The 16,744-nt window shown below is 32.9% G+C and overlaps 1 protein-coding gene across 2 annotated transcripts; it reads right to left on the bottom strand.

The window, feature by feature from the left end:
- Positions 1-11,404: 11,404 nt before the first annotated feature.
- On the bottom strand, positions 11,405-15,659 carry LOC107900859 (65-kDa microtubule-associated protein 4). 2 transcript variants are annotated; one of them, XM_016826603.2, is made up of 13 exons: positions 15,438-15,659; positions 15,009-15,095; positions 14,716-14,913; positions 14,359-14,613; positions 13,962-14,171; positions 13,699-13,854; positions 13,460-13,619; positions 13,115-13,266; positions 12,935-13,022; positions 12,759-12,832; positions 12,533-12,607; positions 12,165-12,432; positions 11,405-12,084 (listed from the first exon to the last, which is right to left on the bottom strand). In XM_016826603.2, the coding sequence occupies exons 2-13, from the start codon at positions 15,078-15,080 to the stop codon at positions 11,663-11,665; spliced, it is 2,130 nt and encodes a 709-aa protein (XP_016682092.1). In that variant the 5' UTR covers positions 15,081-15,095; positions 15,438-15,659; the 3' UTR covers positions 11,405-11,662. The 2 variants fall into 2 exon arrangements, with proteins under 2 accessions (XP_016682092.1, XP_040954248.1); XM_041098314.1 differs by having other exon boundaries at positions 15,009-15,112; positions 15,438-15,644.
- Between the last annotated feature and the right edge of the window lie 1,085 nt (positions 15,660-16,744).

The raw sequence follows: 16,744 nt of genomic DNA, 5'->3' as shown, positions 1-16,744 counted from the left end.
ATCTTTCAAGAGTCGAGTGAACAGTTCAATCGACAGCGAATCCTAAAACTTGTAATGTGCGGTAAAGGAAAAGGAATTGTAGGACCAAGCGAGGGTCCTGAGGATGATTAGGATCAGCTACATGTCTTTGCATCTTATTTATTTTTAATGCGGCTTGTAACTATTAAACACTTTTGGTTTTTGCTTATGGACATCTTTATTTTTACGTTGCTATCGTTTGTATTTTTTTGTTTATTTTTCTTATGTGCAGCGAGTTACCTTGAAAGACTACACAATATTTAGAGCTTCACCGAGAAGGTGGACACCTAAGCTAGTCCGGTAACATTCTAACATTTATTTTTAACACATTGGAGACAATGTGTAGCCTGGGTGTGGAGGGTGCACATAAGTTTTATGTGTATATATTTTTATTTTTTATGTTTATTTGTGTGTTTATTTCAGTTTTTATGCATTTTTCAAAAAAATTCAAAAATCCCAAAAATGTTTTCCATTTTTATTTTTAATTTTTCAAAAATCCAAAAATATTTGTTTTCCTTTTTGTTTTTAATTTTTGTTATAGCATGGTGCTTGGACTTAGATTAAAGAATATGTTAGTAGTTGTATATATCAAATACGTACATAAAATTGCCAAACATGTAAATTTTGAATGATGCTAGATAATTTCTTGCTCTTAACTATTGATTAATTAGTTCACTTAGTTAATAGGTATAATAAGCTAGAAGCAATAATCGAAATAAAAAAGTACAAAACGTACCGTAGGATGAATAAAAAATATAGATCCTTGTAGATAAATAATTTGAATTGTTAATTGTTCATTTAGATAGATGTATGCTTAATAAAATTGTTGCTATATGACTAATCCAAGAAGGACCTTAGGCATTGTTTGTATAGCTTTGAGCTTAAAGGACCAACCTTAAACATTACATTATCCCTAGATTTCAAATTTGAGCCTTACATTGCCTTTCTTAATGAACCTCTTTGTTTGAAACCTTAAGCCTAAATTGAGTTCAAAACTCAACCTTTCACTATCCCTGAACTTTGTAATGCATTATTAAATGAGTGTCAGGCTATGAACATTGAGAGTTAGGTAGGAACATTATGGAGGTTTCTCACAAATATGTATTCGAGTGATAGTGAAGAGGGGTTGAATTAGCTCATAATTCATTCTCGCTAGAAATTGTGCTAAAAGAACAGAAAAATGTGAAACAAAGACAAGTGAGAATCAAAAGCATTGTAAGAGAAAAGAACAAACAAAATGTAAAAATACTCAAAAACAAGAAAAAGAAAATAGTATAAAATAGTCTCAAAATCATAGTGCACAAAAACGAGCTAATATCAATTATCCTCTCCCACATTATTAGAGAGATAAGGAAGGTGAGAAAAGGAGAAATGAGGGAATGAGATGTAATGATCACATTTTGGGGGGGAATTGTGAATAATGTCGTGTCCTATACTATTCATAGTGCTTGAACCGTTTTGAGATGAACTTTCTTTGAATCTGTACCAGCCTAAGAACATTACAAGCTGAAAAGACCTTTGGGACCCGAAAAAATTACCGACTCATCAATTTGTATATAGCTTGCATTTGTTAAAACGAACATGAACAATTCTTTTTAAATATCTATGTGTGATCCATATAATTTATTTTGACGGACCACGTTTGTACATATGTTCATTTACATTATCTCTATCTCGATTGACACTTTAACTTTTTGAACCAATAACATTTACATTAGGGGTAGGTAAATTAGCTAGATATCATTCTTAAATTGCATGTGAAGTAATTCTTATACAAAATTGATGTTATATAGCTATATAACTTAATTGTTTGATTTAGTCCAAGAGTCATCTTTTTGCATGTTTGATGTGTTTGCTTGAGGACAAGCAAAGACTTGAGTGCGGCGAATATGATCTATCACAAATCGATGTGGCAAATTAGGTTTTTCCGACACACTTAAAGAGATCTTTTTCAAGTAAAATAGAATTTTTAGCTTAGTTTTTTGTTACTTTCCTATTTTTACATTTTTTGGGTAATAAGTGAATATCTCACATTTTTGCTTTTTTTATTACCCAAATTGACTGATAGTGCCATTGTGAGGTGTAATGTGTGTTTGAGTGATGTAAAGATGTGTTGGAGGTAAAAAATGAGTGAAAATAGTGTCAAGGACAAGGATATTGCGACATCCAACCCTTAGAATCGCGACCTCCTAGGTAGTATAGAAGACCAAGGATACCCTTTAGTGGTATCACGACATCCTCCTTGAGTATTACGCTATCCACCTTTCAAGGAAGAACCCTAAGTCGATACTACTCGAGATATCACAATATCCTCCTCTGGGTATTGCAATATCCACTTCGTCAAAGGGACAAACTTGGACAAAAAGGGCAACCTTTGTCTACCTGACCCACCAATCACACAAGGCCCGTGTAGTGGCAATTTTGGCATTGAAAAGTCATCAGAACACCCTTCAAAACAAGCCAAAAATTGTTGAGGAGAGAGACACATTTTAGCTTAGTTTTAGGTTTAGTTTTCTCAAAGTTTTCTTTAGTTTTTCTCTGCACCTTTCAAGGGTTCTTAATTTTCTCTTCTTCTACCTTAGATTAGAGTTTGTTTCCCTGCATTTACTTCTTGCTTTTGATGTCCTTTATGTTAGTTAAGTTAATTAAAATTGTAGCTAAGATCTAGTCTCTGTACTTAGTTTTCAAGACTCTTTAAGATTTAGTTTAATGTATTTCAGTTTATTTCACTTCAAATCTGTTAAAGCTTGTTCCTTTTATGTTTCTTGCTTGAGATTTCTTTGTTAAATGTTTTTGGGTTCATGCCATTTAAGTTTTCTGAAATAAAAATCTCAACTTTCACATTTTTCTTAAGTTTTACTTTTATAGCTACTTTGTTTTCCATTTTTATGTTTATTTTCTAGACTTTGAGCATGTGTAGCTATATCATTTACGAGGTTGGTTGATAGAGATGTGGATAAATTAAAATCTTTGGACAAAGGAATAGATTGTAACAAATTAGACTAATTTGAATATAACTAAAAACTTAAGTAGTGACGTCCCTAAAGGAATATTAAGATATAGTGAGATCGGAAGGTAATATTGTCGCGCACCCATTTGTTAGTCTCGAATTCACCGATGAGATCGGAAGATAAACAGGACCTAATTCGTCTAAGTCGGTGAAATTGAGATCGGAAGATAAAATGGAGCCACTTGGTAACTTACGCGATTTATGTCCCTAGTTCAAGATTTGGTGAACCATATCGAAGTCAACCAACCCCCATTATTCATTTTCTAGAGAATCCTTTTAGTTTATATTTCTTGCAATTTAGTCATTAGAGTAGAATATTTAATTTTTATGCAAACTTATCTTTTATGAATCCCCGTAATATAAAATCTTATTAATAGCCATTTAGCCTCTATTATGTATCCTAGTTATTGCTTAATCGCCTCTTCCTTTGGGTTCGATCCTTGGAATACTTAGGTGTTTCATTGTAACACTATAAATATTACACCTGACTTGTATGATTGCAGTAAAATCGGATTTTAAAAATTGTTTCATAAATTTATTTTTTTAATACACACGCGCACAGCCGGTCAACTAAAGACTTGCTTAAGTTCGTCTACTAATAAATTTTTCTTTCTGTATTATAATCTGACACGTAATACCACTTAGTATTAGTTCAACATTAGACAACTAGTGAGGAACAATTGCTTCCATTTTGCTTTGCGTGCAAAAACCATGTAAGGACAATATACAAAGTATTAATGTAATTCATGAATAATTTTATTGATCAATATGTCTAAAAATTTACAACTGTACTTAGAGGAAAATACTTCACCTAGGGAACTAGACCTAAAATTCGCTTAAAACTTTTGATTCTGAATTCTGATTATGTATCTAGTCAATGGGATTTGTGTGTTTCTAATCCCGTTTGATGGTCTGTACGATGTATTCATTATTCTGTGAGACTGTTCACGTACATGCGCACTTCTGACTCTGCTTAACTGGTGTGTTATTGATTAGAAACTGTGTATTTTGATTCTATACGCCTGTCTGCATACATATATTTGCATAAAACTTTTGGGGTTTGGTTGTGAAGAAAAGAAAGAATGTTCTGATCTGGCAGTTAAACTATAACCTATTTGTACAGTGGGTTACCGCATTACACTGTACTGCATATATGTCAGCTTTACTGCGTATTATTATCTAAGTGGCCTAGTCCACATACGTGGTGTGTAGGGTTGGATGGACCTTTCGAGGTCCTATGTGGTGTGTTGGGTTAGACAAAGAGGTGTTTCGACTAGATGGGTGGGTTTCTTTTCTACTTGATTGCATTCATGTGCATATGGTTAAGTGACTGGGTATAAGTTTATTTGTTGGTATTCTGTTTGGTTGACTTAACATGTGTGACTGATTTTGCGTGTATTGAGGTGTTAGCATAATGACGTTTTGGAACACCGTGTTTGTGATGATAAGTGTTTTGGTACCGACCCGTTGACGGGTTATCGGTTCAGTTTTTATTTATAATGTGGTGTGCTTGATTGTTACGTTCTGTTAGGACGTTGGCCTCGAATTTACCTTCAGTTTCTGTATATCTCTGTAAGTTTGTTTTACTATTGAACTGCTATCTAAAATTCTCTTCTGTAAATATGTTGTTAATCACGTTTTGAACTTACACTGAGCTCGTCTAGCTCACCCCCTCATTTTCCCTTTTTCAGATATTTTCATATACTGTTGCTGGGCTTGGCACGCTAGAGGTCTCGGACAGCTATGTTTTAGAATCGACTTAAAAATTTTATTTATAAATTTTTCATTTATAAACAAATGGTTTGAATTGTAAGTTTTATTTTGAATATGGTGGTATGAAATGTTGTGTTACACGCACGTAAGCGTCTTTTGGACTAAAATTTTTGTAATATCGGGATTTTACAATTGAGAATTTTTACATAACTTAAATACTGTTTTTTTTCTAGCTGGTTAAACTAATATTTTCCTATGATCACTTCGGTACTCAATTTAACTTCTGAGAGTCGGTCTAAACTTTTAGGCCAAATTTTGGGGTTTTACATTGTGTGGGACCGAAAATGATCGTGTAACATATTTTAAATGTGAAAGATACTAATTTACATGTATGAATGGTTGAATTTTGAAAAATTGTTTGTAGTTGCTTCAACAAAAAATGTAGCATCTTGTAGCTTAGCCTCAGCGATTAGGTCGAGCGAAGGGTGTTGCAATCTTCCTCTACTTATAATAGCATGTTTTTCAGTGGTACCAAAAATGGTGATTCTGGAACCTCGTTTTTCGATGATCGAGTTAGTAAATATTAGTTATATTAAATTTTGATTCAGAAATTTTAGTGATTGAATGGTTAAATAGGGTACAATGACTAAATCATTAAAATCGTAAAAGTTAATCGCAATGATCTCTTTTAGTTAAAAGGCTTAAAATGTAATTTTTTAGGGTTTTAAGTGGCAATTTACCACTTTTAAATCCAAGTGGACGGTTAGTGCCATTTTCTGTGATTTATATGTTAAAACTTTATTTTTAATTATTAATAATATATGTTAAAAAGAAATAAAATAAAAGATCATCTTCATTCTTACCTTCCACCACCAATTCTTCAAACAAAAGAAACACTCAAAGGGCCATTTTTGAAACACCATTCAACCAAGCTTGTAAACCTTGCATTTGTATGATAGTTTAATCTATTTCTTGTAATTTTTATGTTTTTGGAATCTTAGGAGCTTAATTTAGCTAACCCAGGAATTAGATTGTAAAACTGTCAAAGATTTTAAAAGTTATCATTGTTTCTTTTGAATTGTGAAAAGTGAAAATAGGCTATCATAGGCATTAAATAAATTGTTATAAGGTATTTAGCACTAATAAATTGAAATAAATTGCCGTATAGATCAAAATTTGAACCAACCAATATATAACCGAGAAAAAGAGAAAATTGCATACTAGTCCCTAACACTTCTATTGTTGTTGTTTGTACCTAGTAAGTTCATATGGTTTAGTTATATACATATTTATAATGGTTTTAGTTGGATTGTGAATGCATAATATTGTAAGAACTTTGAATTGTTTACAAATTGGTACAAAAAGGTGAGGAAAAGACTAAATTGTAAAGTATTGTTTTGATATGTTTATTCAGCCTAGATAAAAATAGGATAGGATGCAATTGGCATGCCAGCAGGGTTAGATGCGCACTTGTACGTGATTTCCACTATGGTGCCTACTGATTCACACTTCGGTACCTACTGGTGTGGTGTAGTTACTCGTGTATCCATATTTGTTTATCTAGTTCATCGGGTTAACTATTTAAAAGGAAATGTATTGACTGATTTTATGTGATAAATGGAAATGGATGTGATTATACGAATATTATTGTTTTATATTGTTGGATTGAGTAAATGAAGTATATGTTCGACGATTCTAATGAAATGATATTAAATTGAATTATGCTGAACAAATTGATAGTTATACGATTGTTTATGAAATGATCACCTCGTGAATGTAAAATGTTGTGATAGGAATTTAGTTAAATTAGTTTTTTGGTTTATTTAATTATGAAATGAGGTAAGTTTATTGATTTAATACCTATGAACTTACTAAGCATTCGTAATGCTTACTTCGTCTCATTTTTTCTGTTTTTGTAGTTGACATTTTACAAAACTCGACGGATCAAATCATTCTAAAGCTCACACTACCTAGCTTTAGTCTTGGAAGATTTTTTTAATTGTTCGAAACTCGATTTTGTGGCATGTATATAGACTTGATATTTATAAGTGTCATTTTGGACGTTAATGGTTATGATGTGCACATAATACTTGTGTTTGATGACTATATGATATGGGTATAAGTTTTGTTAAGTGCTTATATTCTTTTGAATGGTGATGTTTGAATCTAGCTTGTGTTAGTATCTTGAATGTTTCATGCTTTGAAATTTAAGGTACATAAGTATGTATAAAGGCCAATGTTGGCTATGATTGTTTGAGTTAACGTGACATGAAAGTCATAAAGGAATTGGTATATTCACATGTTGGCTATTAGAATGTTTGTTTGAATGGAGTGGCAGACTTGTAAAGTTTTATGTAATCTTTGTGTTTGAGGTGTCAATTATGGCATATTGGTTGAATGGATATTTGGACATGTTTTTGGAATGTTTTTGTGAAGGTTTGAATGACCTTATATGTATCATTTGAGCCTTTGGTTTGTCTTGACATGAAATAGGCACATAATGGTATATTTTGTACCACATGGCCTGTCCACACGACCGCGTGTCACACATGAGCTGTTGACATATTCGTGTGTCCATTGGATATTAGGAAGCATTGGACCTACATGGTTCTCGATTGTCACACGGGCTGGTTACACGCCCATGTGAGTACTGTAATTTTGGTCATCTAGTTTTCACACGGTCTTCATTTGTTACACACGACTTCAGAGAGTTACATGGCTTCAAAAAGTTACACACACCCATATGGCTTTTGATAAAATCTTGCAACTTGATCCACATAGCTTCAGAGAGTTACACGGCCTGGACACACGACCGTGTGACTCCTGTTTTGCATAATTACCTTTATCTATTGAAAATGTTACAATTTGATCCATGTTTGTTTCTGGGTCAATTTTAAAGCTTTCGTAAGCTTGACTTAGACTCGATTTTGTCTGTTATGCATGATATATGTAAAAATTGCATGTTATTTGATATTTTTGAATTTAGTTTTGCGCGTAATTGTTTCGTTAATTACTGTAGCATCTTATAGCTTAAGTCTGGCGACCGGACCGAGTGAGGGATGTTACATTACTGTAATCTTTTAAGGCAATCGATAGATTTAGTTGGGGTTCTACAATATTGGCATATCTATACAGGATTATTTTGTTAGATCTGGTGCCCTAAGTGTAGTATTTTTGTCTATGTGCACTTGTAATTTTTTTTTGAATAGATTGGTTAATAAAATTATTCATAAAGTGCACTAATACCCTTCGTATATTGTTCTCACGTGGTTTTTGCATGTAAAAAAAAGAAGAAGCAAATATTAGTTCATTGGTTGTCTAATGTTTAGCTAATACTAAATGATATTACGTGGTCGGATTATAATACGAAAAAACAACTTATATTAGTAGACGAACCTAAGCATATTCTTAGCCTAACCGGAAATGAGCAAACTGATTGAAAGACTAATATGTTGTCCATAAACTTATATTAGTAGACGAACCGAAAGTTGGTGCATTGGGTCTACGACTTCTGTAGCATGTAGCGCCATTCACAATAGTGGAATTCATAGCTCAAGATATGGGTAAATGATATCCTCTCATTGACATTACATGATAGATGAAAAGTAAACATGGTCGTGGGTCGTTTGTCTTTGTGATAAATGACTTGAATACTATTTGATAGTAATTGACTTTTCATGAAGAAAAATGTAATGGTTACCATAAGATAAAATAGGAACATATTGGGAGAGCAAATTTATCCCAAAGAGATATGAGGGTAACACACTTGTGACAAGGTCATTGGACGAGTACTGATCGAGTTGCTTTCGTGATAGTATGTTATTAGGGAGAGCTCAATCACAAAATTATAGTGGAATGACTTCGTGACTAAATGAGTTTATAATTAATAAACAAAAAGCTGGAACTTAATTATAAATCATTTGAGCCCTAATTACATATGTCCAATTAGTCCCTTCGCTAGCTCGTTAAAATCAGAAATGAATTGCATGTTGAATCAAATCAACATAAATGGATAAAAATGGTAAAGTTAGAGAAATGGGAAATATTCGAAAATGAATGTGGTTTTCTCACTAAATGGAAATGACCTGAAAATTTAATTTATGGTTTTTTGAATTATTAATTAATTAATTGAAGTTCTAAAATTGAATTAAATTAATTAATCATAGTGAATTCGTTCAATGCAGAAATATTAAATATATTTTCTCATAGATTCTTTTACAATTGTTGTCACGATTTTAACGAAATTAGAATCGGGTTCAGAAAATTATTTACTTAAGAAATTTATTTATTTAAATTAACTTATAATGTTTATTTTGGAAAATATAAAAAATATTGAATTGGATTGAATTATAAAGTACTGGGTTAAAAATTCAGGAAGCACTTATAATTTGACCCAATAGAGGAGAGGCCCGAATCCTTATCATAATACATATGAGGGAAGGCACACCCAATTAGCCTCTCTCTCTCTCTCCCTTAATTAGATTAGGATTTTGTTTTTCTATTTTTCGGAATAATAATTCTACCTTTTTCTATTAAAGAGAGAATTAAGCCGAGAACGACAAGGATCTGTCTAGCTGAAAACACAAGAGCGATTTTGGGAAATAATTATTGCTATAAATATCACAAACCAACTTGATTTTTAAAATTTTAATTTTCTATTGTACAAAAAAACCATTTTCAAACCTGATTTTTTCCAATAGATTTATTCGGTGACGTAAGAACTGGCCAATAAAATAAACAATTGTTGGTTGCTTTTGCAAACTTGAGCACAAATTTGAATATTGTGGTTAAATTCCATCCATTCGCAATCATAAAAGTTTCCTTTTTAGTAGAAGGTAGAAGTATAATTGTGTATAATGTCCTAAAATGTATTCAACTACCAATATTTATAACCCTATTACATTGAATATTTTAATAGATCTAGGGGTAACTTGGATCATACGTGTTATAAAACAGACCTAATCTAGTTGCGACAAGAAATCATTCGATGAGCCAATGAAGAGATATGTTGTTATGTTTGTATTCAATGTTATTCATTATTCATGTCAATGAATATTAATGGATGACATATTCGAAAAACGCGATGTTTGCCATCATACTAGAGACAACTTTTGAGCAGAATATGTTATTCAAGGCGCGAGTGTCAATCATTTGTTTTCACATCGAGGAGTAATATCACCTTGATGGGGTGAAACGATAGCCTGGGTTCGTCTAAAACATTTTGGTGAACCCAAAAAACAGACATTAGCTTTTTTAAGCTCAATATACACTAAGAAGGGGGTGAATTAGTGTTTTAAATGTTTAAAGCAAAGATGGAAATAAAAAAAAAAAACTCAATAACTTATAGTGGTTAGACTCCAATTAACTACCTTCACTACCTTAGTTTACCACGACTAAGGATTTATCTAATTCACTAATTTGAACATTTCAAGGACAAGGTTTAACATTTACAATCTCTGTATTTTCAAAATGCAAGATAATGTCACTTCTCCTTAAGGTTTTCTACCCAAAACCTAAAATTAATCCTCAGAAAAATGAGAAATAAAGTTGAGAATGGATTATCGCCTCTAGAAGGTAGATATACAACAATTAAACACTCACATAATACAAGACAACACTTGAAAGAATGAATCAAAACTAACCCCGCAAGTGTGTACAAGTGAAAATAAGAATAATAATGAAAATTTATTGGAATTTAGCTATTGATCTTTGTAAACTTGTTTCTTTGTTCATATGAGTGTCCTTAAATGATATTTATACCCTCTCATTGAATTATATATGTTTGGATTCGTTGGAGGGGGTTTCTTGCCGTTGAGAACATTTATTTCGCACATTTAATGCAACCTCCAACAGTATGTCTTAAGATATAAAACCCTTATCATGAGATAAGAAAAACAAAAATATGATTGTTGGAACCTGTGGTCTTTAGACAATTTTCCATATGTTTAAAGAAAATGCTCGATTGTCTCGAGACAAGGCTCCCCTGAAGTAAACCTTAGCTTAGGTGTTTTGTTATCTCAAGAAAAATAAGCTTGTCTCAAGACAGGGCTTTCTTGTAGCTTACGACATTGGTTGGTCTTGAGACAAATGAGCTTTTATCTCAAGACAGAGCACCCCTGAAGTAATTTTAGCTTCAATGTTGGTCTATCTTGAGATAATGTTAGGAAATTTGAAAATTATTACTTACAAACATTTGAAAGGACTTAAGACAAAATTTTTTAGCACCCTAAGTCCTGAGTCATTTAGAAACTTTATTTTTTAATTTGTAACACTTGAAAATATATTTGAATGTGATTGAAAATAATCAAGGAAATTTATAATAAAATTTGTTATATCAAAACATTTGAAAATCAAAATTAACAATCTCTTCCTTTCATATAGCAAAACTATTTGAAAATTTTAATTTGCAAAACTCCCATAAATCAAATGTTATTTTTATGTTATATTCCACCTTTTAAAGCACTCTTATGAAGATTTTTTGATAAAAAAATATTTTAAATATCATAATAGTTAAACGTAATTTAATTAATACATGCACCCTCGGCCGAAAAAAAAAACTAGTATTTACAAAATAATAATGCTTTTAAATATTTGTTATCAAACAGATTTTAAAAAAATAAAACTAAACGGCAGAAATTAACAATCAAAGAGCTGTACCGTACATTTACCGAATTGCAAGCACCATCAATCTTAGTTTATAAGCATGATTAAAAAATTCAACACTCTTTCAGTCAACTGTATTTTGACACAAAGTCCGTACTCGGATATTCATAGACTTAGTTACAAGTTACAATCACACTGAAAAACAAAAAAGCCAACCCAATTTGACTTTGTAACCACTCTGTTTTTCTTTTTACTGTATAAAGAAACTCAAAGAGAATAGTTAGGAAGGAATAAACCAATATGGTGGACAGGGGTGCTTTAAGACATAAAAAACCCAGCCCTGACCTCTTCAAAAGAGTATTCAATTTGTTGAACTTGATCCAGTATCTTTTCAAACTTATAAGCACCCAAGGTTGCTGGAGTAGCTGGTGTTATTGCCATAAGCATAGGAGCTGATACGGTTGAAGGAGTTGTCGGCACTGGGTTTGGCATTGCTTTAGGGGTTCTGTTTTGATCTTCACCATTCACAGTTGGCTTGGAAGCTTTGGCCATTGGTGTCTTACAACCAGGACTTAACCTTTGTCCCTTCTGCACTTTTTCCTGCTCTACTATGGGATTCACAACGTTAGAAACTGAAGAAAGAGGTTTTCGAACTGCTGGTGACTCCATCTCACGCATCTTTGCTGCACTTAGGGGTTGCTTTTTTACTACACGACCAGAGACCTCCGAGCTTCTCCTACCTACAACACTCCACATCAAAACCCACAATTTTACCAACGCTAAATGTTATAAAATTCGATGGCTGATAATTGAAATATACCTGAGTGACTTGTAAAGCCGCTAGACCGGTGGTGATTTGCGAAGCTGTTTTCATTCGAAGAGTCTGCTTTCTTATTGGGGTGGAAACGGCTAGTAGGTTTCTCAGGCTTTACTTGCTGAAGCATTGCTCCACCAAAGGACAGTTTCCTATTACTGGCGGCGGTTGTTGGAGTTCTACTAGCCTTTTTTGCGGTCATGGTTGGGCTGGGTTTTGAACCATAAAGTGCTTCTTGCTCTGCTATCAGCTGGCCGTGAAGTTTCTTCTGGTTCTTTAAACAGTAAGCACAAATAATTCAAGTACAGGTCAAGATGAGAAACTTGTTTGAAACAAAGGCCTAAAAAGAATTAATCAAATGGGAGTGTACATACTCGCTGCCTCTGCCTCTGTGTTTCTTTTTCTTGCCTTAGGCTGCTGTAGTCCTCGAGTATAGTAAGAAGTCGTCCCTAAAAGCAATTAAAAACATCATCATACAATATAAAGAAAAACATTTTACTAGAATCAAGGACATGGCAATTGGTAGAGCTCAACTTTTAGACCAAATCAAATTTTGGTAGTGTTTTCCCGAAACTTAATAGAAATTAGGAAAATGCTTACTCCATCATACAAGAACTCAGCTCCTCTTTCTTTCTCCCAAGCTGTAGTTTTTAAAGCCAAAGCCTCCACCAGAGCTAACCAAAAGAAAACAAAATATAAAAAAACTGATCAGTCAAGACACCTGGTTACTGCATTACACTAATGACATAGTAAAATAGTTTGATGGAGAAATTTACCAGGAATTTTGTTAACTACAGTTCGAGCTTTCTCTGCCCGTTTCAGAATGAGGTGCGCTCCTCTTCCAGCATTATAACGGTTGTCATCCTAAAGTTTGCACAATCTGTAAGTCCTTGAAATCGTTGTGGGAAACAAGAAAGTACATTATTCATAAAAAACAGGATGAGTTTGATTCCAACTCTATTGTACTCTTCCAACCAGCTCTCTTCTTCGCATGCAGCCAACCACTTTTCCACCTTCTCAAGTATTTCTTTGCGGCTAACAGCTTCCTCTCTAACCTTAGAAATCTGAAGGTCAAATTGTTCCAGCAGGTACAGAGGATCAATGGCACCTGCAAAACATTTTCAGTAGGATTACAAATAAAGTAATGGTGAATCATGGTTCTTCTAGGCAAAGTTTGTTTTAGTTTAGTTAACCTCAAAAATAGGAAAACTTGAACCTGCTGCTGAAAGCTCACAGGGTAACACAAGAAACCTCTTTTTGTTATAGTATAACTAGCAATGAATTGTGCTTTAGGTATTTACCAGACTCCATAGCTTCAATTGAATAATCTGTTGAAATAAGTGCTTCCATCACCATGTGAGTCCTTCTGCACATATCCTCTAATTCAACCTTCTTTTTCAGAACAATTTCCTTCATTCTACTCGTTTTGAGTTGCTCCAGCCTAGACACTTCATCCTCAACCTACATGAATTCACAGATACGGATAGTTCTATACAAGTCACTCCCCATATAAACTCGCGAGACTAAAATATGTTCTTACCTTTTCTATAGAGTCAACAGAGAGTAAATCGGGCTCAGTAAATTCAGGTTCAGAAGCTGTAATTTTGCAGGTAACGTTCAGAAACATTTGTTGTTCCTCCCCTGGCGTATCCATCAAATGCCAAAACTCCAACAAAGCAGATGCAAGATCTTGAATCTGGTAGGAGCACAGATAAAAGGGTCAGAAGTATCAAACACAAACAAATATTCTAGATGCTAAAACATAAAAGTGAAAAAAATCATTATATTTATAATAGTACTTACCTTCTGCATTCTCTTTAACTTTAGCTCCTGCAGGCTTTGAATTTGAGCAGCCAACCTTGCAATTGTACTGTTACTTACATCTTTTGCACCATTCAAATCATCCAAGGCAGGGTGGACTCTACAAATTGTTTGTTTGAAATTCATACCAAGAACTGTGCAAAGTGAGTTTATAGTATCTAGGTGGCCCTGCACCTGATTCAAACGACTGATCTGCAAATGATTTTAAAGTTATATCAGTAATTGCCATCATTTTTATAGTACTGCTCAAAAGATCAGCAGAGTCCTAAGTTGCATGTGATATCAATCAATATGGATATACAGATACCATGCTCTCAATTATCAAGATACAAGTTGCTAGTGTCATTGTCAAAGGATATAACTGAACATAGGGACTAACCTTCTCATGTTGAAGTTCATGCAGTTCAGTATGCAATTCTTCAAGTCTTCTTAGAGACAGATTGGTCTCGTCAACAAACACCTTATTTCCATTTTGTTCTTTAACCCCCAAAATATCATTAGATAGCTTTTGTATTTGCTCCACAACTCCAACAAATTGATTAATTCTTTCCACTTTCTTCCTACGCATATCCTCCAACAGCGGAATAATGGCTTCAAGTTCTTCCTTCAAGTTCCCACCAGGCTTCAAATCACGCTGAATAAATATAACCAATGACATAAAAATACTCACAAAACCCATAACAAACCTAATTTAACAATTACCAATCTATTTATTATATGCTAATAACTTCAATACCTGCACCGAGCTCTCTCCCATAGAAGTAAAGATATCTGAAAGTTCTGCCATGGCAGTGGCAATATCTCGTTGCAATTTAGTTCTGCATTCTTTGGCCTCTTGTATTTTTTTCATATAAACCTTGAGGCATTCTTGTTCAATTTCCAAAAGTGTTGTCTCCCATTGGCCATCAGTCTCCCCAACTTCATTCCATAATCTCTGTAATAACCAAAGCAAAGATAACTTTCTAAAATATTTTATGTGCAACGAATAGGCAAATTATAAAATATGCTTTGGGAGATCTTGAGGAGGACCTGTAGTTCACACAGTAATGACCCGCAAGTTGCTTCCATGCGCGCAAAGTGCTCACTATAATGACTTGACATGAAGCCAGCGATATTCTGCAGCAAGAAGCCTTCTTTAGTCTCGAAAAGAAGAATAAAAACGAAGTATGAAGTCAAAATTGAAGAAGAATAATAACAATGAAATAATAAATAGAGATAAAAAAATGAAAATCATGATATTCATAATCAATTATCAATCGAATGAATATCACTCTAATTAAAATTGCCTTACTCTGAAAACAATGCTTTTTTTTTTACTTTTTCTTTTCTTTTGCATTCTCGTCGACCAAACAGATGGCATGATAATTAAGTTAAAATTGAACAGAAAAACAAACAAAAAAATCCGATTCAAAGTAAAAAAAAAACATGAAAAGGGAATACAATTAACAGTGAAATTACCGTGAAATTTTTAGAAATTAACTGTCGTGGCTGTGTACCGAAATGAATGATTGATGATCGGAGATCGGAGATCGGAGATCCAATTGCAGACGATCGAAGAAATTAAATTTGATTATTAGATTATATCAGGGAATCAATGGTGTAAAATTAGCAAAAGAGAGAAAATGTAACGCTTGAATTTTGAGCGAGGGATTGTGAGCGGGAAAGAGCCGTTATGAAAATAGATAATAATAATAATAATAATAATAATTAATAGAAGTAAAATTTAAAGTCTATGCTGACATGTCGTTGAATTAGGCGGGATTCACTTACACGTGGCAAAATTATAAGATATTTTATATATTTGTGTTTAGAGAAAATATTTAGTATTAGTATAAGAAATTTTTAAACTCCACCATTAGAGTTAAAAAGGTTGATAAATATCGTATAGGAAGTAATAAAAAGAAAATTATTTGGTGTATTTTTAAACTTTATAAATAAAATTAAAGGATTCACATGCCTTTCATAAAAATATAAAAAAATATTTAAAAAATAATTATAACAATTTTTTAAAACTATTAATTCTTTGCTTTTCGACTGTGGGTATCAATGAAAACCATAATGATGCTTTTTGAATTTCAAAATGTTGCAGCGTGTAAATTGCCAAATTTTGAACATTTGGGAAATCAAACTATCCTCTCAAACGAAAAGGCCGAAACCAAATTGTTGATATAATTATAAAGGATCCCCAAACACCTTTTCTTTTGGGTCTAAAAGTTCCCAACTGATGCCTTTCAAAATTGAAACTATTGAGCGGGGTAACTTCAATATGGTACTCAACGGAAATCTGGCTCATCAACTTTCAAGTTTTAAGTACTATGAATAAATAAATAAATAAATAAGTGTTCAATCTTATATAAGTATAAATCTTAAAAAGAAAAAAGCAAAATCTATATAATATACATTCAGCACAAATAATTGAAAGAAAATAAATTGCAAGAGATAGAAATTCTTTAATATCATATCGAAGGAGTAGATTGAGATTAACCTGTCCAACAACTATCTTCATTCTAACTGTGTCAAGATGAATTAGTTGAGATAGAGACAATCCAAAACTTGCATATTAGTTAGATGGATTCCACCTGAGGCATAAAGTAAATACCAATGGTGCTATTAATAAGCTGTTACGTATGCTTCTACACTAGTATGGAATTTGGATTGTTGGGTTTTCAAAAAATATTGGTTGCTGCTTTATTATCAATGTCGAGCTGTGGGGTGCTCTAGATGGGATTCAATTAGGATGGAATTTAGGGATTAAAAAATTGGTG

The sequence above is a fragment of the Gossypium hirsutum genome, chromosome D08 (assembly GCF_007990345.1).
Source record: "Gossypium hirsutum isolate 1008001.06 chromosome D08, Gossypium_hirsutum_v2.1, whole genome shotgun sequence".
Taxonomy (NCBI): domain Eukaryota; kingdom Viridiplantae; phylum Streptophyta; class Magnoliopsida; order Malvales; family Malvaceae; genus Gossypium; species Gossypium hirsutum.
Note: the sequence above shows the minus strand (reverse complement) of the source record. Positions and strands in the feature narration are given on the sequence as shown.